We start from the raw sequence: 24,792 nt of genomic DNA, 5'->3' as shown, positions 1-24,792 counted from the left end.
AATATCACATGCAAGTAAATTTTTGCTGAAGATCATTCAAAATAGGCTGCGTACCAGTATATAGACGGGGATATACCAGAAACTCAAGTAGGATTCAGAAGAGGACATGGAACCAAATTTATCACAGCTGATGTCAGATGGATTCTGACTGAAAGCAGAGAATACCTGAAAGATGTTTACCTGTCTTTTACTGACTATGCAAAGGCATTGGACTATGCTAATCATAACAAATGATGGATAACACTTCTAAGAATGGGAATTCCAGGCTCATGAGGGTCCTGTACCTAGACCAAGGGGCAATCTTTGGAACAGAACAAATGGATACTGCTTGATTTAAAGTCAGGAAAGGTGTGCATCAGAGTTTTTCCCTTTCACTATACATATTCAATCTGTATCCTGAGCAAATAATCCTAGAAGACGGACTACCTGAAGAAGAATGGGGCATTAGGATTGATGAAAGATTCATTAACAACCTGCTTTAGGCAGATAACACAACCTCGCTGACTGAAAGGACTTGAAGCACTTACTGATGAAGATCAAAGGCCACAGCCTTCAGTATGGATCACACTTCAACATAAAACAAAAATTCTCACAAGTGGACTAATAAGAAGCATCATGATAAATGGAGAAATTATTGAAGTTGTCTAGGATTTCATTTTACTTGGATCCACAATCAATGCCCATTGGAAGCAGAAGTTAAGAAATCAAAAGATGCATTGTATTAGGCAAATCTGCTGCAAAAGACCTCTTTAAAGTTTTTCAAAGCAAAGATGTCACCTTAAAGATTGAGGTGTGCCTGACCCAAGACATGCTGTTTTCAATCATCTGATGCACATATTAAAGCTGTACAGTGAATAAGGAAGTCTGAAGAATTGACACCTTTGAATTGTGGTTTTGGTAAAGAATATTAAATATACCATGAACGAACAAATCTGTGTCAGAAGAAGTACTACCAGAACGCTCCTTAAAAGTAAGAATGGTGAGATTAGGTCTCACATCCTTTGGACCTGTGTTATCAGGAGGGATCACTCCCTGGAGAAGGACATCATACTTGGTAAAGTAGAGGGTCAGCAAAAAAGAGGAAGACCCTGCAGGAGATGAATTGACACAGTGGCTGCAATAATGAGATCAAGCATAGCAACAATTGTGAGGATGGTGCAGTACCCGGCAGTGTTTCATTCTGTTGTACATAGTGTCACTTTGAGGTAGAACCAACTGGATGGCACCTTATGACAACAACAACAGATAATACTTTTGTTGTCTTTCTATTTGAGAGATATTTATAAAAGAAAAATAACAGTTTGTATACTGTTTGCATTGTAGGAGGCTGGGAAAATGATGGCATTGTGTAGTTCTTTTTGACAAGTAATCTTTTTCATTTCAATTACTACTAATTAATTCTTTAGGCCCTTTCCCTTTAAATTTCAGGTAAGCCTGTAATAGTATAAATATACCAATTCTCCTAAATCTCAAATCAAACCCCACAGTAGCAATATCTAAAAGGAAAAAAATATTTTTTCCTTTACATTATCTCTAATTTAATCCTACGAAATGCCATTCCATCTCTAATGTCATAGCAGAAGGTAACAGCACTTTCAAGCGTGTATGGGATGTTGTAATAGTCTGCTGACTGGTCATCCTACAACCTGACTCCTTTTTCTGTCTTCCCATTTATATTATGATTCACTACTTAATGAATGTGACTTCCCAGGATGAGGATATTCTAGAGGGTAAAGATTAGGGTAAGAGGAGAAATAAATAGGCAGTGTGCCTAATGCATGACCTAAACCCTTTAATCAGACTTTCGAGGCCATCTTCTCTCCACAGAGTAATTTAGACTCATCCACTCACTTCTCTGAACATAGCAGGACTCCTCCCTCTTACATGGCAGGCTGCCTCCACTAGAACCTAGAGTTATCCTTCATCACCTCAGGGTCTAGAGATGTCTTTTTGTGTTTTGTAGTTGTTGTATGTCATGGATTGAATTATGTCCCCCGCACCCCTCCCAAATATGTGTATCAACTTGGTTAGGCCATGACTCTAAGTATTGTGTCGTTGTCCTCCATTTTGTGATTGTAATTTTATGTTGAGAGGATTAGGGTGGGACTGTAACATCACCCTTACTCAGGTCACCTCCCTCATCTAATGTGAAGGGATTTTCCCTGGGGTGTGGCCCCCACCACCTATTATCTCTCAAGACAGAAAAGGAACAGGAAACAAGCAGAGAGGTAGGAACCTCATATTACCAAGAAAGGAGCCCTAATAGCAGAGCACGTCCTTTGGACCCAGGGTCCCTGCACCTGAGAAGCTCCTCAACCAGGGGAAGATTGAGGACAAGGACCTTCCTCCAGAGCTAACAAAGAGTGAAAACCTTCCCCTGGAGATGAAACCCTGAATTTGGACTTGTAACCTACTAGGCTCAGAGAGAATAAGTTTCTCTTTGTTAAAGCCATTAACTTGTGGTATTTCTGTTACAGCAGTACTACTTGACTAAGACACTGAATAAATGTTCAGTGAAGGTCTAAAAACCCTGACAATCTTTCAGATACAGTTTATTCAAACTTAGTGTGTAATAAGCTCTTTTACTTCTCCAGCCTCTTGGTAAGAAAGAAAACACTTATTTTGCACAAGGTACTTTACAAAATTATCTCATTTAGTCCTCACACATTCGTACACAGCAGTTAGTATTAATCTTACTTTCAAAGAGGATAAGGAAACTAAAGCATTAGAAAATTTTCAGAAGATTTTACATCTAGTGACTGGTAGAATCAGAATTAGAGTACTGGTAAGTACCATTCAGTATCACCTGTGTCATACCCTATCTTAGTGGGAGAGGACAGACAGTGAAAAGAATGCTAAACCTGTAAGCTAAAGAGTCACAGGGTCAGTTCCGACACATTCTAATGACCCTGGGAAAGTCACTTTTTTCCATGAAGTTGTATTTTATCATGCTAAAAATGTGTTTTCTTTTTTAAGATGGGTGATGATTATACAGAGGTTTATTTTATTGTTTATACATTAAACTTATGTTATCAGATTCCTTTATATGTTTATGCACTTAATAAAGTTACTTTATAAAAGTAGAAAGAAAAAATTTACTAAATAAATGACAATATGAGTAGTATTTTAAATACCCCTGAGCCATACCACTGAGACCTAGGAGGTATCCTAGACAACCCGTAATCCAGTCCTATTATTTTCTAAAGTTTGTGATTGAGGCATCACTTTACCAAAGGAATAAAATAATGGTTGAGCTGAAACTCGATTGTTCTGATTTCCACTTGACTGATATTCCCTCTTTATTTTGATAAGTGAACAGTTGCTTTCCCAGCAGGCAAATAAGATAGTCACAGTGAGGCTAGGGGGCTGGGCTGCTGGGTGGAGACTCCAGGAAGCCTTGGCACAGAAGCCTTCTCAGAGTGCGCTTCACCTCCTTGTTCCGCAGAGTGTAAATGAAAGGGTTGAGCATTGGAGTGACCATTGTGTAGAAGACAGCAGGGGCCCCAGCTCCTGCCCCACTGGAGCGAGGCTGCAGGTAGATACACACAGGTGGCATGTAGTACAAGAGCACCACTGTGAGGTGTGCAGTGCACGTGGAGAAAGCACGCTGCCGTCCCTTAGCTGTACGGATCCCCAACACAGCGGCCACAATAAAGATGTAGGATGTGACGATTAGGAACAGACAGCCTGTACCCACAATGCCAATGTTGGCAAGGATGACAATTTCATTGATGGTGGTGTCTGCACAGGCTAGCTTCAGCACAGGGGGAATGTCACAGAAGAAGTAAGCGATGTGGTGAGGTCCACAGTAGAGCAGGTGGAAGGTGAGGGAGGTATGGATTGCAGAGTGAACAGCACCTATGGCCCAGGTGATCCCAGCCAGCCCTGCACACATTCGCCTATTCATGGTCACTGGGTATTGCAGGGGTTGACAGATAGCCAGGTAACGGTCATAGGCCATGACAGTGTAAAGGAAGCACTCAGTACTGGCCAGGAAGTGGAAGCAGTAAAGTTGAACAGCACAGCCCTCAAAGGAAATCACCCTCCCATCCAGAGTCAGGAGACCTGCCATTACCTTGGGCACTGTCACTGTAGACAAACATGCATCCAGGAAGGAAAGGTGCCCAAGGAAGTGGTACATGGGGGAGCGGAGATGAGGATCAGAGCCCACAGTTAAGAGAATGAGGAGATTCCCAGTCATGGTGATGCTGTAGATAAGGAGCAAGAGGAGGAAGAAGAGGGTAGGATGTTCAGCTGTAAACATCAGGCCCCCCAGACAGAAGTAGCTCACCATAGTCTGGTTGGGGTATTCTGTCTCCATAGCCATTTTCTCAAACAGAGTGGTTATTTATCTCCTTGCAGCAAAACAGATATCAACGGATGTAATAAATAGGCATTTACCCTTTGGCATCGAGTCGATTCTGACTCATAGTGACCCTGTAGGACAGAGTAGAGCTGCTTCATAGCGTTTCCAAGGAGCGCAAGTTGGATTCAAACTGGTGACCTTTTGGTTAGCAGCCGGAGCTCTTAATACTGCGTGGCCAGGTTTTCCAGGCATTTACCTGTCCTGAAATATTATTATCCACTGGGCCAAGCCATCTTGTTCTTGCTCACTCAGCAGGAGATAAAAGAAGATACACAGTGTTATTTCCCTGTTCTGTCCTTTTTTAGCTTTTTCTTGCTACCTATTTCATATTAAAAGAGTCATTCCTTCATAATGAATCTTTTCAATATGAGATCTGCAATATTTATGAAGTACATAAAGGTCTGTCAGGATTATTTGGAGAAATGTATCTCCTCAATAATACCAATATAAGCACACAAATCATGCTCCCATTGGGTATATATATATTTTTATATGGTCCAGAATTGTGATGTCCTCGTCCTCCTAATTGGTTCTGCCATGCTGTAGATGTGGGTAGGCAGGTTTTTATCTTCTGGGAACCTTGCCTAGAGTTTTTAGTCCTATTACATCAGCCAAGAACAGGGCAGTTCCACACTTCCCTCTACCATTGGGAGTTCTTTGGAATTTCAACTACCAACAACCCACAAGGAGGCCTTGGGGAGTTGACTGAATAATTATCAGGATAAATTATAGAGTATATTTCATGCTTGTCCTGTAAAACTTTGTCTCCTTAACCTTTTAGGAATTGTCCACTTATGCTTTTGGTTGAGCCTTTCCATTGGGCCAGAATTGAAATGGAAGAACTCTCTTTGATGTTTTTTTCAAATTACCTCCAACATCTAATTAGATGTTGAAGTGTGTACAAATGTTCTTTAAACTGCCTTTTCTGGTATCTGTTCAATTATCAGGATTGTTTCCTAATCCCACCTTTGATTACTTTATACCTAGATTTTCGCAGTGGTCCTTTATGTGCCATCTCTCAATCACTCCTCTAATCTAACAAAGGATTCTGCATTCAACAGCTTTGTCAGTCTTTAAGCAACATATGTGATTCATGTCTCCCCTTTATTAGTCTACATTGCCTAAAGCATAAAGTACCTCTCAGTCTGCTAGTCATAGTTTTTTATTTTTATTTATTACGTTTTAAGTGAAATTTTACAATTTAAGTTAGTCTCTCATCGAAAACTTACACACACCTTGCTACGTAACCAGCTTCTCTACTCCTAATGTGACAGCACACTCCTCCTCTCCACCCTGTATTTGCCCTGCCCGTTCAACCACCTTCTGTCCCCCTCTGTCTTCTCATCTCACCTCCAGACAGGAGTTCCCCACATAGTCTCATGTGTCTACTTAAGTCAAGAAACTCGCTTCTCACCAGTATCTTTTTCTGTCTTATAGTCCAGTCCAATCCGTGTCTGAAGAGTTGGCTTCAGGAACGGCCCCAGTCTTGGACTAATAGAGGGCCTAGGGGCCATGACCTCTGGGGTCCCTCCAGGCTCAGTCAGACCATTAAGCCTGGTCTTTTTATGAGAATTTGAGGTAGGCATCCCACTGTTCTCCTGTTCCATCAGGGAGTCTCTGCTGTGTTCCCTATCGTGGTAGTCATCAGTTGTAATCAGTGGGCATCTAGCTCTTCTGGTCTCAGCCTGATATAGTCTCTGATTTATGTGGCCCTTTCTGTCTCTTTGGCTCATAATTACCTTGTATCTTTGGTGTTCTTCATTCTCCTTTGCTCCAGGTGGGTTGAGACCAACTGACACATCTTACATGACCTCTTGCTATTGTTTAAAACCCCAGATTCCAGACACCAAAGTGGGATGCAGAACGTTTTCCTAATACATTTTGTTATGCCAATTGACCTAGATGTCCCCTGAAACTATGATCACCAGACCCCCGTCCCTGCTACTTTGGCCTCCGAAGCATTTGGTTGTATTCAGGAAACTTCTTAGGTTTTGGTTTAGTCCAGTTGTGCTGACTTCCCCTCTCCTGAGTGTTGCCTTTCCCTTCACCTGAAATAGTTCCCGTCTACTATCTAAGTAGTGAATACCCCTCTCCCTCCCTCCCCTCATAACCATCAAAGAATATTTTCTTCTGTGTTTAAACTTTTTCTTGAGTTCTTATAATAGTGGTCTCATACAATGTTTTTCCTTTTGCAACAGAGTAATTTCACTCAATGTAGTGGCTTCCAGATTCCTCCATGTTATGAGAGGTTTCACAGATTCATCCTTGTTCTTAATCATTGTGTAATATTCCATTATGTGAATATGCCATATTTATTTATCCATTCATCAGTTTATGGGTGCCTTGGTTGCATCCATCTTTTTTTTTTTAATAATTTTTATTGTGCTTTAAGTGAAAGTTTACAAATCAAGTCCGTCTCTCACACAAAAACTTGTATAAACCTTGCTACATACTCACAATTGTTCTCCCTCTAATGAGACAGCCCGCACCCTCTCTCCACTCTCTCTTTTCGTGTCCATTTCACCAGCTTCTAATCCCCTCTACCCTCTCTTCTCCCCTCCAGGCAGGAGATGCCAACAAATTCCCAAGTGTCCACCTGATCCAAGAAGCTCACTGCTCACCAGCATCCCTCTCCAACCCATTGTGCAGTCCAATTCCTGTTTGAAGAGTTGGCTTTGGGAATGGTTCCTGTCCTGGGCCAACAGAAGGTCTGGAGGCCATGAGCACCGGGGTCCTTCTAGTCTCAGTCAGACCATTAAGTCTGGTCTTATGAGAATTAGGGGTCTGCATCCCACTGCTCTCCTGCTCCCTCAGGGTTTCTCTGTTCTGTTCCCTGTCAGGGCAGTCTTCGGTTCTAGCCAGCACCATCTAGTTCTGGTCTCAGGATGATGTAGTCGCTAGTTCATGTGGCCCTTTCTGTCTTTTGGGCTCATAATCGCCTTGTGTCCTTGGTGTTCTTCATTCTCCTTTGATCCAGGTGGGTTGAGACCAATTCATGCATCTTAAATGGCTTCTTGCTAGCGTTTAAGAGCCCAAACACCACACTCCAAAGTGGGATGGAGAATGTTTCTTAATAGATTTTATTATGCCAATTGACTTAGATATCCCCTGAAACCATGGTCCCCAGACCCCTGCCCCTCCTACGTGGGCCTTTGAAGCATTCAGTTTATTCAGGAAACCTCTTTGCTTTGGTTTAGTTCAATTGTGCTGACCTCCCCTGTATTGTGTGCTGTCGTTCCCTTCACCTAAAGTAGTTCTTATCTACTATGTAGTTAGTGAATGCCCCTCTCCCCCTCTCCCTCCCTCCCCCTCTCGTAACCACTAAAGAATGTTTTCTTCTCAGTTTAAACTATTTCTCAAGTTCTTATAATAGTGGCCTTATACAATATTTGTCCTTTTGCAACTAATTTCACTCAGCATAATGTCTTCCAGGTTCCTGCATGTTATGAAATGATTCACAGATTCCTCACTGTTCTTTATTAATGAGTAGTATTCCATTGTGTGAATATACCAGCGTTTATCCATTCCTCTGTTGATGGGCACCTTGGTTGCTTCCATCTTTTTGCTATTGTAAACAGTGCTGCAATAAACACGGGTGTGCATATATCTGTTCGTGTAATGGCTCTTATTTCTCTAGGATATATTCCAAGGAGTGGGATTGCTGGATGGTATGGTAGTTCTATTTCTAGCTTTTTAACGAAGCACCAAATCGATTTCCAAAGTGGTTGTGCCATTTTATATTCCCACCAGCAGTGTATAAGTGTTCCAATCTCTCCACAGCCTCTCCAACATTTATTATTTTGTGTTTTTTGGATTAATGCCAGCCTTGTTGCAGTGAGATGAAATCTCATTTTAGTTTTGATCTGCATTTCTCTAGAGGCTAATGGTCGTCAACATTTCCTCATATATCTGTTAGCTACCTGAATGTCTTCTTTAGTGCAGTGTCTATTCATATCTTTTGCCCATTTTTTAGTTGGGTTATTTGTCTTTTTGCAGTTGAGTTTTTGTAGTATCATGTCGATTTTAGAGATCAGGCCCTGATCAGAAATGTCATAGCTAAAAACTTTTTCCCAGTCTCTAGGCAGTCTTTTTACTCTTTGGTGATGTCTGGATGAGCATAGGTGTTTGATTTTTAGGAGGTCCCAGTTATCTAGTTTTTCTACTACATTCTTTATAATGTTTTCTATACTGTTTATGCCATGTATTAGGGCTCCTAACGTTGTCCGTATTTTTTCTTCCATGATCTTTATCGTTTTAGATTGTATATTTAGGTCTTTGATCCATTTTGAGTTAGTTTTTGTGCATGGAGTGAGGTATGGGTCTTGTTTCATTTTTTTTGCAGATGGATATCCAGTTATGCCAGCACCATTTGTTAAAAAGACTGTCTTTTCCTCAGTTAACTGTTTTGGGGCCTTTGTCAAATGTCAGCTGCTCATATGTGGATGGATTTATGTCTGGATTCTCAATTCTGTTCCATTGGTCCATGTATCTGTTGTTGTACCAGTGCCAGGCTGTTTTGACTACTGTGGCTGTATAATAGGTTCTAAAATCAGGTAAAGTAAGGCCTCCCACTTTGTTCTTCTTTTTCAGTAATGCCTTATTTATCCGGGGCCTCTTTCCCTTCCATATGAAATCGGCTATTTGTTTTTCCACCTCATTAAAGAATGTTATTGGGATTTGGATCGGAATTGCATTAAATGTATAGATAGCTTTTGGTAGAATAGATATTTTTATAATGTTAAGTCTTAATATCCACGAGCAAGATATGTTCTTCCACTTATGTAAGTCTCTTTTGTTTTCTTGCAGAAGTGTACTGTAGTTTTCTTTGTATAAGTCTTTTACATCTCTGGTAAGATTTATTCCTAAGTATTTTATGTTCTTGGGGGCTACTGTACATGGCATTGATTTGGTGATTTCCTCTTCGATGTTCTTTTTGTTGGTGTAGAGGAATCCAACTGATTTTTGTATGTTTATCTTGTATCCCGATACTCTGCTGAACTCTTCTATTAGTTTCAGTAGTTTTCTGGAGGATTCCTTGGGGTTTTCTGTGTATAAGATCATGTCATCTGCAAATAGAGATACTTTGACTTCTTTCTTGCCAATCTGGATGCCCTTTATTTCTTTATCTAGCCTAATTGCTCTGGCTGTGCTTCCAGCACAATGTTGAATAAGAGTGGTGATAAAGGACATTCTTGTCTGGTTCCCAATCTCAATGGGAATGTTTTCAGGCTCTCTCCATTTAGGGTGATGTTGGCTGTTGGCTTTGTATAAATGCCCTGTATTATGTTGACGAATTTTCTGTCTATTCCTATTTTGCAGAGGGTTTTTATCATGAGTGAGTGTTGAACTTTGTCAAATGCCTTTCCTGCATCAATTGATAAAATCATGTGGTTCTTTTGTTTTATTTATGTGGTGGATTACATTAATGGTTTTTCTAGTGTTGAACCATCCCTGAACCATCCCTGCATACCTGGTATGAATCCCACTTGGTGATGGTGAATAATTTTTTGATATGCTGTTGAATTCTATTGGGTAGAATTTCGTTGAGGATTTTAGCATCTACATTCATGAGGGATATTGGTCTATAATTTTCTTTTCTTGTGGTGTCTTTACCTGGTTTTGGTATCAGGGATATGGCAGCTTCATAGAATGAGTTTGGTAGTATTCCATCCTTTTCTATGCTCTGAAATACCCTTAGTAGTAGTGGTATTAACTCTTCTCTGCAAGTTTGGTAGAAGTCTGCAGTGAAGCCTTCAGGGTCAGGGCTTTTTGTTGTTGTTGGGAGTTTTTTGATTACCTTTTCAATCTCTTCTTTTGTTATGGGTCTTTTTAGTTTTTCTACCTCTGTTTGTGTTAGTTTCAGTAGGCAGTGTGTTTCTAGGAATTCATCCATTTCTTCTAGGTTTGCAAATTAGAGTATAGTTTTTCATAGTAATCTGATTTGATTCTTTTCATTTCATTTGGGTCTGTTGTAATATCTCCCATCTTATTTCTTATTTGGGTTATTTGCTTCCTTTCCTGTTTTTCTTTTGTCAGTTTGGCCACTGGTTTATCAATTTTGTTGAGTTTTTCAGAAAACCAGCTTTTGGTCTTGTTAATTCCTTCAATTGCTCTTCTATTTTCCATTTCATTTAGTTCAGCTCTAATTTTTATTATTTGTTTTCTTCTGGTCTTTGTGGGGTTCTTTCCTTGCTCTCTTTCTATTTGTTCAAGTTGTAGGGATAATTCTTTGATTTTGGCCCTTTCTTCTTTTTGGATGTGTGCATTTATTGATATAAACTGGCCTCTGAGCACTGCTTTTGCTGTGTCCCAAAGGTTCTGATAGGAAGTGTTTTCATTGTCATTGGATTCTATGAATTTCTTTGTTCCATCCTTAATATCTTCTATAATCCAGTCTTTTTTGAGCAGGGTATTGTTCAGTTTCCAAGTGTTTGATTTCTTTTCCCTGCTTTTCCTATTATTGATTTCCACTTTTATGGCCTTATGGTCAGAGAAGATGCTTTGTAATATTTCAATGTTTTGGATTCTGCTAAGGCTTGCTTTATAACCTAATATGTGGCCTATTCTAGAGAATGTTCCATGTGCACTAGAAAAGAAAGTACACTTGGTTGCTGTTAGGTGGAGTGTTCTGTCTGTGAGGTCAAGTTGGTTGATTGTGGCATTTAGATCCTCCTTGTCTTTATTTAGCTTCTTTCTGGATGTCCTGTCCTTCACCAAAAGTGTTGAGTTGAAGTCTCCTACTAATATTGTGCAGCTGTCTACTTCACTTTTCAATGCTGATAGAGTATGTTTTCTGTATCTTGCAGCCCTGTCATTGGGTGCATAAATATTTAATATGGTTATATCTTCTTGGGGTATTGTCCCTTTAATCATTATATAGTGTCTTTCCTTATCCTTTCTGATGGATTTAACTTTAAAGTCTATTTTGTCAGAAATTAATATTGCCACTCCTGCTCTTTTTTGATTGTTGTTTGCTTGATATATTTTTTCCATCCTTTGCGTTTTAGTTTCTTTTTGTCTCTCAGTCTAAGGTGTGTCTCTTGTAGGCAGCACAGAGACGGATCTTGTTTTTTAATCCATTCTGCCACCCTCTGTCTCTTTATTGGTGCATTTAGTCTATTTACATTCAGGCTAGTTATGGTTAGGTAAGAATTTAGTGTTATCATTTTGATGTCTTTTTTTGTGTGTTGACAGCTTCTTTTTCCCACTTGATTTTATGTGCTGATTAGATTTTCTTTATATATTGTCCTTTGCTAGTATTTATTGGTGTTGATTTTGTTTCTGCTGAGTCTGTATTTTTCCCTTGTATTTTATTTTGATGATTAGGATAGTTTGTCTCCTTTGTAGTTACCTTGTTATTTACCCCCACTTTTCTAAATTTGAAACTCTTAGTTCTTTGTATTGCTGTACCTTCATCTCCATATGGAAGGTGTATGATTACATTTCTTAGTCCCTCTTTATTATTTTAATGTTGTCTTCTTTTATATAATAACATCACCGTTACCCTGTGTTTGGCTTTTTTTTTAAATCTTGCTTTGTTTTTTTGGATTTCCCTGCCTGAGTTGACTTCTGGTTACCCTGCCCAGTGTTCTAGTCTTGGGTTGGTACCTGATATTATTGATTTTCTAACCAAAGAACTCCCTTTAATATTTCATGTAGTTTTGGTTTGGTTTTTACAAATTCCCTCTACTCGTGTTTATCTGGAGATGTCTGAATTTCACCTTCATATTTAAGAGACAGTTTTCATGAATATGTGCTTCTTGGCAGGCAATTTTTTTCCTTCAATTTTTTAAATATGTCATCCCATTGCCTTCTTGCCTGCATGGTTTCTGCTGAGTAGTCTGAGCTTATTCTTATTGGCTCTCCCTTGTAGGTGACTTTTCGTTTATCCCTCGCTGCTCTTATAATTCTCTCTTTATCTTTGGTTTTGGCAAGCTTGATTATAATGTCTTGGTGACTTTCTTTTAAGATCTACCTTATGTGGAGTTCAATGAGCATCTTGGATAGATATCCTCTCATCTTTCACAATATCACGGAAGTTTTTGGCCAACAAATCTTCAACAATTTTCTCTGTGTTTTCTGTTGTCCCTCCCTGTCCTGCTACTCCAATCACTTTTAGGTTATTTCTCTTGATAGAGTCCCACATGATTCTTAAGGTTTCTTCATTTTTTTTTAATTCTTTTATCTGATTTTTCTTCAAATATATTAGTGCCAAGTGATTTATCTTCGAGTTCAGAAATTCTAGCTTCTTCTTGCTCAGTTTTGCTCCTCTGACTTTCTATCGAGTTATCTAATTCTGTCATTTTTTGTTAATCTTCTGAATTTCTGATTGCTGTCTGTCTATGGATTTTTCCAGCTTATTAAACTTTGCATTATGTTCCTGGATAATCTTTCTAATTTCTTCAGTTGCTTTATCTGTGTGCTCCTTGGCTTGTTCTGCATATTGCCTCATTTCCTTCCTGATGTCTTGAAGGATTCTGTATACTAAACTTTTGTATTCCACATCTGGTAATTTCAGGAATGCACTTTCATCTAGAAGATCCCTGCATTCCTTGTTTTGAGAGCCTGTTGAGGTGATCATGGTCTGTTTCTTTATGTGACTTGATATTGACTGTTGTCTCCGAGCCATCTCTAAGTTATTGTATTGTCTGTTGTCTCCGAACCTTCTATATAAGTTATTGTATTAGTTTATGCTTGCTTTTACTGTGTCATAGCTGCTTGCTTTGTTTTGTTTTGGTATACATACAACTGTGGTTTCCTTGAGTGGGCTAGCTTGATTATTTTTGCCTTTGGAGCTCTAGTGTCCTGTCCGCAGCTGGCTAGAGTTTTTATCGGGTATATCAGTCTAGGATTCCATTCAGTTTTCTTGTATGAATTCAGCTCAGGTTTCCAGGTAGCTGATATGAAGTGTGTGGTACTGGCTCTGTCCTACAGTCTTGGAGGGGCAGGGGTGATTGGCGTATATACCGGTATCTGATTGTAGCAGGGGGTCATGCTCTGAACAAGGCAGGGGGCTAAGAACCGACCCCCAAGTGTCTCTGAGGAAAATGCAGCTCTGTTCCCTACAGCATGGTGATGGTTGGGTTCTGCAGATGAACCATGGGTACCCAAAGTTTTTGATTGTAAGGACTGGGAGGTACCAGTTATCTTTGGACTCCTGTTGCAGGTGGCTGGGTGACCTGAGTGGAGCTGCCAGTCCTTAGTTCCCTGTTGTGGGTAGGTAAGGACCTTGTTTAATATACAAAGCAGTGGCGAACATCAAACACCCACCTCTCCACCACACAGCTGAAATGGTTGGAGTTTGCCAACAAGGGCCTATTCTCCCGAAATAGGCCCACACAGGTCCATGCAGAAGGGAAAGGTGCTCAAGGTCCATGGATGCTTTATGCCTGGACAGGAGCCACTTCTGTCCTGAGCTGCCCCTGTTAATGGAGCTAGCAAATTATCTTTTCCCCCCAGTTGCAAATTTTTTCCTTCCCCAAGGCTAGGAGGATGGCTCTAGGTGCTCACCAGGGTCTATCTCAAGCCCAGGGATTCAGCCACTGAAGCCGACTTGGGCGTGGGGTGGGGGGCGCAGTAAAATATATGCAAGTCCTTAGCTTTTGCGGACAGCATGCCGTTCTCCTCAGTTTCTGGAGGTGTGAGTGGGCTGTGTAGCTGGCTGCTTCTCCCTGAGGAAACTGTTGTCGAATGCAAAGACCAGCCTGCCACCACCGCCGCTGCCGCCGCTCAGGGAATGGTGCCTGAGGGCTCCCCACGATACAGGTCTGGTAATTCCTCTCCACTTCTGAATGGCCTCTTCATCCCCCTGCCCCTCACTTTGTTGTCTAAGCTTGCCTTTGATGCTCAGGGCTCCCAGCTTGTGGCAAATATATTTGTTTCACTTGTTTTTTCAGGTCTTTGTTGTAAAGTGGGCTCGACGGAAGGGTAACTCTCTTCCACCATCTTGGATCCGCCTCTGCATCCATCTTTTTGCTATTGTAAACAGTGCTGCAATGAACATGAGTGTGCATATATCTGTTTGTGTAAAGGTTCTTATTCCTCTAAGATGTATTCCAAGGGTTGGGATTCTATTTCTAGTTTTGTAAGGAAGTGCCAAATCGATTTTCAAAATGGTTGTACCATTTAACATTCCCACCAACAGTGTAGAAGTGTTCCTGTCTCTCCACAACCTCTTCAACATTTATTATTTTGTGTTTTTTGCATTAAAGCCAGCCTTGTTGGAGTAACGTAGTACCTCTTTGTAGTTTAATTTCCTTTTCTCTGATGGCTAATGATCGTGAGCATTTCCTCATGTATCTGTTTGCTACTTGAATGTCTTCTTTGGTGAAATGTTTGTTCATATCTTTGGCTGTTTTTTAAATGGATTATTTGTCTTTGTGTTGTTGAGTTTTTGCAGTGTCATGTAGATTTTAGAGATGAGATGCTGATTGGATTTGTCATAGCCAAAACTTCTTTCCAGTCTGTAGGTAGTCTTTTTACTCTTTTGGTGAAGTCTTTGGATGAACATAAACATTTGATTTTTAGGAGCATCCAGTTATGTGGTTTCTCTTCCTGCATTCGTGCCTTGTTAGTAACGTTTCGTAGTCTGTTTATGCCATGCATTAGGGCTCCTACCGTTGTCCCTATTTTTTCTCTCATAATATTTACTGTTTTAGATTTTATATCTAGGTCTTTGACCCATTTTGAGTTAGTTTTTGTGCATGCTGTGAGATATGGTCTTGTTTCAATTTTTTGCAGGTGAATATCCAGCTATGACAGCACCATTTCTTAAAGAGACTGCCTTTTCCCCATTTAAGAGTCTTTGGGCCTTTGTCAAATATCAGCTGCTCTTTTTTTCATATGTGGATGGATGTATGTTTGGATTCTCAATTCTGTTCCATTAGTCTATGTATCTGTTGTTGTGCCAGTACCAGGTTGTTTTGACTACTGTGGCGGTGTAATAGTTTCTAAAATCAGGTAATGTGAGACTGCCCACTTTGTTCTTCTTTTTCAGTAATGCTTTAGTTATCCAAGGCCTCTTTGCCTTCCATATGAAGTTGTTGATTTGTTTCTCCTTCTCATTAGAAAATGTCATTGGAATTTGGATTGGGATTGCATTGTATCTATAGATCACTTTGGGTAGAAAAGATATGTTCAAAGTGCTGAATCTTTCAATCCATGAGCAATGAATATTTCTCCACTTCTGTAGGTCTGCTCTGCTTTCTTGCAGTAGTGTCTTATAGTTTTCTTTGTATAGGCATTTTATGTTTCTGGTTGGATTTATTCCTAAGTCTTTTATCTTCTTGTGAGGAATTTCAGACGGTATTGATTTCGTGATTTCCTCTTCAGCCTTCTCTTTGTTGGTGTAGAGCAATCCAACTGATTGTCGTACGTTTATCTTGTATTGTGAAACTCTGCTGAACTCTGCTATTAGTTTCAGTAGTTTTCTTGTGGATTCTTTAGGCTTTCCTGTGTATAATATCATGTCATCTGTTTATAGAGATGCTTTTTCTTCTTTCTTACCAATTTGGATGCTCTTTATTACTTCTTATAGCCTAATTTCTCTGGCTAGGACCTCCAGCACAGTGGTAAATATGAGTGGTGACAAAGGACATCCTTGTCTGGTTCGTGATCTCAAGGGGAATGCTTTCAGACTCTCTCCATTTAGGAGGATGTTGGCTGTTGGCTTTACATAAATGCCCTTTATTATATTGAGGAATTTCCCTACTATTCCTATTTTGCTGAGATTTTTTTTTATTATGAATGTGTGTTGAACACTGTCAAAAACTTTTCTGCATTAAATGATAATTCATGCAATTCTTGTCTTTTGTTTTATTTATGTGATGGATTATGTTGATTGTTTTTCTCATGTTAAACCATCCCTGCATGCTTGTTATGAATCTCACTTGGTCATGGTGAATTTTTTTTTTTATGTGTTGTTGAATTGACTAGAATTTTATTGAGGATTTTTGCATCTACGTTCATGAGGGTTGTAGGTTTGTAGTTTTCTTTTTTTGTGTGTGGTGTCTTTACTGGATTTGGTATCAAGGATTCAGTCTGCTATTAACAGTTATCTGTAAACTCTTTCAGTTATTAGAAAACTCTTAGCTCCTGCAATACCCTAAAGAAACTCTTCTTGCCTGTGGATGCTGTTTTCCTCTTCTTCTCCTCAATTTGCCATAGTCTCTCTGTGATCTCACCATAACATCCTACTTTCAAACTTTAATTGAATACCTTTAATCCACCTCCTGAAATTTATTCTCTATGGTAGTTTGAAATTTAAAGGAGTCTATATACAAATATTTTATCTCATATTGATTTATTACTCAAACCTGCTGGTAATTTTGATATGCATGAATAACTCCATACTGCCTTGGACTGTTTCAGTGTTCTATGTGTACATGTCAAGTCCCCTAAGAGCCACAGAGGGCAAAAAAAAATTTCTTCTAGTTTTGCATGGATACTTTGGTATATCGTAGTTGAAACAGCAAGGAGCCAAGTTTATTTAGAGTCCTGTGAATGTATGTTTCAATCCCTAGCAAACTCCATATTAACTAAAAAGTATGAATTATGGTGCTTAAATTCTCTGTTCCTCTATTCCTCAAATTTAAATTGGGTTTGTCATCACTGGTGTTCCATTTAAACTAACTGTTATTTTACCCAGTATAGAGTGGGACTCATAACATAGGATCTTAATTATCTCCAGACTCAATAGTTTTTTACTGCATGCAGTGATCTCTTTTGTCTTGCTCCTGACAAAGAGTTTTGTAGCATCTGCTTGCATATATTTAGTAATGGAGTAATCCCTATTTCACAAGGGAGGTTGCTCCAATGTTATATATTGTATAATTGTTTTACTTCATTTATATATATATGTATATATATTATATATATATCTCTCTCTGATATTTCATACAGTTAGTTTTCGAATTGTCTTCTATGCAGTCACTAGAATGGCTATGATTGAACACACACTCACACACACAATGCAAGTGTTATTGGATGTGTCAAAACTGTAACCCTCATACATTGCTAGTTGGGATGTAAATTGGTGCAGTCACTTTGGAAAACAGTTTGCTAGCTTTACAAAAACTGAAACATCAATTTGTTATAAGCCAAAAAACAAACAAAAAACTAAATTCACTGCCATCAAATCGATGCCAACTCATAGTGACCCTATAGGACAGAGTAGAATTGCCTCATAGGGTTTCTAAGATTGTAATCTTTATGGAAGCAGGCTGCCACATCTTTCTCCCATGGGGCAGTTCATGGGTTTGAACCGCTGGCCTTCTGGTTAGCAGTTGAGCACTTAAGCACTGCACCAACACTCCTTTGCCATATTATTTGGCAACTTCATTCATAGGGCTATACCAAAGAGAAATGAAAACATATGTGTCTACACAAAGACTTTCATGTGAATGTTCATGTCAGAAATGTTCATAATAACCAAACCCTGGAAACAATCCAAAAGTTCATCAACTGGTGAAGGGATAAACAAAATGACAATATCTGTATTATAAAATAATATTCAGCATTAAAAAGGAACAAAATACTGATACAGTCTACAAAATGGATGAAACTCAAAAAACATTATGCTAAGTGAAAGAAGACAGACACAAAGATAATACTGTATGATTCCATTTCTATGAAGTATCCAGAAAAAAAAAAATAGTAAAGGCAGAAGGTAGATTAGTGGGTGCCTAGGGATGGAGGTTGTCAAGGGGGCTGGCTACAAATGGGCATAAGAGATCTTTCTGAAGTGATGGAAATGCTCTAAAATTGGGTTGTAGTAATGGTTGCAAATCTCTGTAAATTTGCTAAAAATCATTAACTTGCATATTTTGAACAGGTGAATTTATGATATGCAAATTATACCTCAATAAGCTATTTAATAAAAGAACACATCAGCCAAAACAAGGAAAGCCTGCTGAGGGACACTTGCTGTATATATCTGTCCCACTTGATCATGGGGTATTATTTTATTAATGTGGTGCTGAATTCTGTTTGCCAATACCTGAGAAGTGTTGCATTGATTTTCGTGCCTAATATTGCTTTGAGCCATCTTTACCTGGTTTGTTGTTGCTGTTAGGTATCACCCAGTTGATTTCAGTTGGCAGCCAAGCACTTAACTGTTTGCAGTACTAAGGATCTTATTTTATCTAGCTTGGTCCCGTGTTATTTATTTTACTCTTTTACAATCTGTTTTATTAGTTCTTTCCAGGTCTCCCTCTATTCAGTATCTTAATGCCCACCTATTGACTATACAACATGAGCTTTTACTATTTTGCCTCTTCTTTCTCCTCTCATTTCGTAGTTGTCTTGGTTCTATCATATCAGAGTACATAATATTTGCACATTAGTATTTCACGTTCATTCTCACCTTTGTTTTAGTCTTACATTTATATATTTATATATTTTTAAATGTTCACCACCTATCCCTTCGCTGATGAATTTAGAATTCCTTAAGTTCATATATGTTGAACAAAGTTTTCACATAGTCTTGATCTTTGAAGGACAGCTTGACTGAATATAAAATATTTGGATCACGTGTTGGTTTTAAAATGTCTTAAGCCTTGTGTAATTATTTTGCCTTTCTAAATTATTTGATCTTTTTGCCAGAAGGCCTTGAATATTTTATCTTTATATTTAAAATATAATAGTTTTACTAGGATATGTCTCAGAGTTGACTTCATAAAGTATTTCAAAGACTAGATATAGGAAATTATCAATCCATTTATGAAACTAACATGACTTGGACATCAGCTATCAGCCTCAGATGTCACCTGCTTCTGGCCACCAAAAAGAAAAAGAAAAAAAAAAGCCAAATCCGTTGCTGTCAAGTCGATTCTAATTCATAGTGAATCCTATAGGACAGACCAGAGCTACCCCATAGGATTATCAAGCAGTGGCTGGTGGATTCAAACTGCTGGCCTTTGGTAAACAGCTGAGCTTTTAACCACTGAGTGACCAGAGCTCCACAGGGGTCTTTAAATATCCCTTTCAATTCTCTGGTGGTTTGACTAGTCCAAAAAGGAGTCAATTGTCTTCTTTAACTGTGACAAATGTGCTGGAAAACTTGGAAGGAGGAATTGCTGCTGTTGCTGGGTACTGTCAAGTCGGTTCCAACTCATAGCAGTACAACAGAACGAAACAGTGCACTGTGCCATCCTCACAATCATTGTTATGCCTGAGCCCATTGTTGCAGCCACTGTGTCAATCCATATAATTGGAGAACTTCCTCGTTTTCACTGACCCTCTACTTTACTAAGCATGATGTCCTTCTCCAGTGACTGGCCCTTCCTGATAACATCCAAAGTATGTGAAACGAAGTCTAGCCAGCCTTGCTTCTAAGAAGCATTCTGGCTGTACTTCCTCCAAGACAGATTTGTTGGTTCATTTGGCAGTCTTGTAAATAGGAGGCATCAATTCTTCATCAGTATTACTTATTTATTGACCAGCTTTCATATGCATATGACGTGACTGAAAACAACATGTTCTGGTTCAGGAGCACGTTAATCCTTAAAGTGACATCTTTACTTTTTAACACTTTAAAGAGGTCTTTTGCAGCAGATTTGCCCAATGCAATGCGTCCTTTGATCTCCTGACTGCTGATTCCATGGGCGTTGATTGTGGATCCAAGTAAAATGAAATCTTTAACAGCTTCTCTGTTAATCATGCCGTTGCTTATCTGTCCAGTGCTGAGAATTTTTGTTTTCATGCTGAGATGTAATCCATGTTTGATTTTCGTCAGTAAGTGCTTCAGGTTGTCTTCACTTTTGGTAAAGAAGGTTGTGTCATCTGTATAATGCAGGTTGTTAATGAGTCTTCCTCTAATCCTGAGGCCCAGCTCCTTATAGTCCAGCTTCTCTGATTATTTGCTCTGATTATTATCATACGGATTGAATAAGTATGGTGAAAGGATACAAACCTGACACACACATTTCCTGATTTTAATGCATTCAGAATGCCCTTGTTCTGTTTGAACAACTGCCTCTTTGTCTATGTACACGTTCCTCATGAGCACAATTAAGTGGTCTTGAATTTCCATTCTTCACAATGTGTTCCATAGTATATTATGAGCCACATGGTGGAATGCCTTTGTATAGTCAATAAAACACAGATAATATCCTTCTAGTATTCCCTGCTTTCAGCTAGGATCCATCTGACATCAGCAATAATATTCCTGGCTCCATGTCCTCTTGAGAATCTGGCTTGAATTTCCGGGAGCTCCCTGTCGATGTACTGCTGCAACTGCTTTTGAATGATCTTCATCAAAATTCTATTTGCAGGTGATATTAATGATATTGTTAAGGCTGGCTTAGCAGTTTAGAGTCTTCCTCCTGCTGCCCCTCCCAGGAATATGGCCTAGCACTTAAACAGTCACCAGAGCAATTTATATTCTACCCAGTTTGATTCTCCTTCCCTCAGTTATTTCCACAATTGCTTTCTATATTTTCGTTGCCTCAACTTCTTCTGACCCTTCTTAGTCCTTGTCTTACGTATGTAGTGCTGCTATAACAGAAATATCACAAGTGGATGTCTTTAACAAGCAGAAACTTATTTTCTCACAGTGTAGTACACTAGAAGCCTGAATTTCAAGGCACCGGCTCTAGGAGAAAGGCTTTCTCTCTCTGTCAGCTCTGGAGGAAGGTCCTTGTCTATTCTGAACTTCTGTTCCTGGCTGATCTTCATGTGTCTTGGCATCTCTCTTCTTCCATCTCTGCTTCTATAATCTCCTCTTTTCATATTTTGTAAGAGATTCACTCAAGGCACACTCTACACCATACCTGTCTCATTAATATAACAAAGACAACCCGTTCCTAAATAGGGTTATAACTGAAGACATAGAGATTAGGATTTACAACACATATTTTTGGGAGACACAATTCAATCCATAACAGCCTTGTTTCCTACTCTGTTTTTTTGGTTCTCCTGAGAACTGAGAAATTCAGGGCTTTCCTTCCCAGGTTATTGCTCCAAATGAAATATAGATGAGGCCTCAGTGGTGATAAAGCCCTCGCTAGTCAGAGCCTTGTACTGCAATGAGGTTTGACTTCTTTCTCCCCATCTCACTGCTTAGATCTTGGAAAGAAACATTTTGTCTCTGATTAGTTAGCAACTGACAAAGATAATAAAATATATCTACTGAAGTAAAGAAAAGAAAAACAGAAGTATAAATGTCAAGAAACTAAAAGAGATTAAAATTATTATTAAAAGAAATGAAAAAAGCAACTGATTTTCTTTTGAATGTTACTTCCAGTTTCTGTTTACATGCATGCATGTTCTACATGGTTGTAGTAAAAATGTTCATATGTATGTATGAATATGTAGTCTTTTTTGTACTAATAGAAGAAGCCCTTTGAAAACCAAAAAAAAAAAAAACCCATTGCCATCAAGTCGATTCCAACTCATAGCAACTCTATGGCCCAGAGTAGAACTGTCTCCACTGTTTCCAAGGAGCACCTGGTAGATTCAAACTGCCAACCTTTTGACTAGCAGCCATAGCTTTTAACCACTAAGCCATCAGTGTTTCTGAGCATTTTGAAACAATCTTTAAAATTGTGTTTTTAATGAATGCATAATAGTCTATTGTGTTGATATGCAAGTGTATGTGATAACATTTCCCTGTAATATTTAGTTTATTTCTACTGATCATATTACCACCCCTCTTGAAAAATGAGATAGAGTCAGAGAGTTAGACGGTTCATACAGCTGGTTGCTTCATTTCCCAAAGATACCTGTGGTGCAGTGAATTACCTAGTATGGCCCTTCTAGCCATAGTCTTTCTGACTCCCACACAATTATTGGGTGGGCATATGCAAATAAGGTGCTTGTGACTCATCAAGGGGTTTGAACAGCTTGCTAATAATGTAAATAAGGTGCATGAAACCCTGCAAGGGTGGAACCATGCAAATAAGATGTATGGAATCCAAATGAGGGGTTTGATCAGTTTTGTTGTCCTGCTAGGCTTAAAACATAGCCAATCCCAGAGCAGAGGGGGACCTCACTACCACCGATAAGAGATGGAAACAGAGCACAACCTTTGGACTAGGGATCCCTGCACTGAGAACTTCCTAGACCCAGGAGACAGAGAGAGAGAGAGAGAAAGCTGTAATACTGGAGATGGTTCATGACAGTGAGAAGTAGTAAACAGAGAAATGATGGCAGCAGAAGCAGGAGGCAGGCATGAAGCAGCACAGTGGGCTTCCCAGTGCACAGACCAAGGTGGTTACAGTGGGTGTGCCAACCCCTGGAGCCAGAAGACTGAGTGCCATTAGGCAGGAGGCTTCCTGGTGATGTGGGGTGCCTCTGGGTACTTGTCAGAGAGCTAAAAACCTTTATAACATTTGCCAGAACAAGGCAGAGGCCAGGCCTGCCCAAGAGGCCCAAAAGGCAGAAGGCCAGGGAAAGACTTGTCTATGGGCATGGCCAAGAAGCTTTCCTGACCAAAGAACTCTATCCTGAGTTGTTCCTGATCCTGAATTGTACCCTGTTATATCCCTAATTACCCCATAACTATGAGTATGGTCTTTGAATTCTGTGTGGCCATTGCAATGAATTATCAAGCCCAGCAGAGAAGTAGAGAGTCCAGTGGGAGAGACAGCTGGTGTCAGATTTGGTAAAAAGTTTGGAGAGAGTAGGTATGTCTGACCTCCACCTCATAGGAATCAGCCCTGGGCTGATGTTAATGATGATTCTCTGTCTCCTTTGTGAAGTTAGAGGAGGACCTCTGAAACCCCGCCATGACATTTTTACAATACTCAATAAACACTATTAATAGCAGCAAACATATAAAAAGCTCTTTATATTTTATACATTGCTTCTGTGTATGTTTTCTTATTTGTCCTTCAAAAATATCCTTTATATTTAGATAGAAAAATTGCTAGTATTATATCCATGTTATTAATAAGGAAGGAGTTCCTGGGTGGTGCAAATTGTTAACACAGACTAACCAAAAATTTGGTGATTTTGTATACCCAAAGACATCTCAGAAGAAAGGCCTAGTGATCTACTTCTGAAAAATCAGCTATGGAAAACCCTATGGAGCTTAGTACTACTCTGTCACCCATAGCCTGAATCGACTCAACAGTGTTTTTTGTTTTTTTTTAAATCAGTAGTGAAGTCTTGGCTTAGAGAGGTTAGAAAACTTGCACAATGGCCACACAGCTAGTAAATAGCAGAAATGGATCTTTATAGGTATTCAAAATGAGCATGCATTCTCTCTCTCTTTTTTTCTCTGAATATCTGCTTCATATATTTAACTATGAGATTAGTAAGGTCTATAAGAGAAATGTACAACACATATCATGCATCATGTCAACCTTATGTCAAAAAACCATGATGGGTCCCGGGATAATTTTAAAATTCACTTGGGGCTGTGTATGCATGTACAAATATTTTCCCTATTGAGGGTACCTAGGAAAGTGGAAAGTATAATATAGTTTCTTTAATGATTGCAGGATTCGTTTGAAAATAATTGGACATAGTCCCATCTGGGGCAATTAAAACTTTTTCTAAATAACCTGAGCCCTAGAGACTATAAAGGAAATGGAATAATTATTAACCTAAATCAGTATCTATGCTAGTTAGCAACTTGATTAGGTCCCTCCATGATTCAAAGAATAATGTGACAGACAAGAATGCCTAATAAGTTATAAGAGACTTAAGATTTTCTGTCTCCCAGGACTGAAATTTCATGAGCAAGTCTCTAATGCTATTGTTTCTGGAACTCTCACCTGGATACTTGATTTCATTTTCTTTGAAGTGAAAGAATGAGTTCTAACTGATTGCCTGCCAGAAATACTCTTCAGCTTGAGGTTGAGGGACTATAGTCTGAGAGCCCTCATTATCAGGGCCTGTGTATCCCTGAGTCCTGCCCAGGGGACATACATCCAAGGCATGCTTTCCTCTTGGGGCACCATGGCATGGGTTCTGGTATGAAGCATTCCTGGGTTTGATTCTTGGCTCTGCCATTTACCAGCTGCTTGGTCTCGTGCAAAGATCTCAATCACTCTGAGATCTAGTATTCTCATCTTTCAAATGGAGTTTAATATCTACCTCACTGAGTTACTGTTAATATCCATTGCCATCAAGTTGTTTCCAACTCATAGTGACCCTATAGGACAGAGTAGAATTGCCCCGTAGGGTTTCCAGGAGCAGCTGGTGGATTTGAGTTGTAGATCTTCTGGTTAGCAACGAAGCTGTTAACACAATAGGTAATGTTTATAACACGACTAGGTCAGTATTCAACAAATATTGATTCCTCTTGCCTTTTTTTCCTACTGTGTTCCCTACTCTTGGCTGCTGAGGGCTCGTATTGAAAAATCTGTGTTAGTGTGCGTACATTAGTCTGAGTGTGTTGGTGTGCCTTTGGGCAGATCAGACATATCTTGACTTGTCAGGTCATATAGTGGAGGCCATTTTCAAGATTCTATTTTCATCAA

The 24,792-nt window shown here is 39.3% G+C and overlaps 1 protein-coding gene across 1 annotated transcript; it reads right to left on the bottom strand.

The window, feature by feature from the left end:
• Window positions 1-3,193: 3,193 nt before the first annotated feature.
• On the bottom strand, window positions 3,194-4,819 carry LOC100665826 (olfactory receptor 10S1-like). The gene has a single exon (XM_003418278.3). It carries the CDS (start codon window positions 4,325-4,327, stop codon window positions 3,359-3,361), a length of 969 nt encoding a protein of 322 aa, XP_003418326.2. The 5' UTR covers window positions 4,328-4,819; the 3' UTR covers window positions 3,194-3,358.
• Between the last annotated feature and the right edge of the window lie 19,973 nt (window positions 4,820-24,792).

This window comes from Loxodonta africana, chromosome 15 (genome assembly GCF_030014295.1).
Source record: "Loxodonta africana isolate mLoxAfr1 chromosome 15, mLoxAfr1.hap2, whole genome shotgun sequence".
NCBI classification, from domain to species: Eukaryota; Metazoa; Chordata; class Mammalia; order Proboscidea; family Elephantidae; genus Loxodonta; species Loxodonta africana.
The sequence above is the reverse complement of the archived record's forward strand: the minus strand, read 5'-3'. Positions and strand labels throughout refer to the sequence as shown.

What these genes read in the sequence shown, in the direction of transcription:
- LOC100665826 (XM_003418278.3), bottom strand. Translation starts at nt 4,327, where the DNA reads ATGGCTATGGAGACAGAATACCCCAACCAGACTATGGTGAGCTACTTC.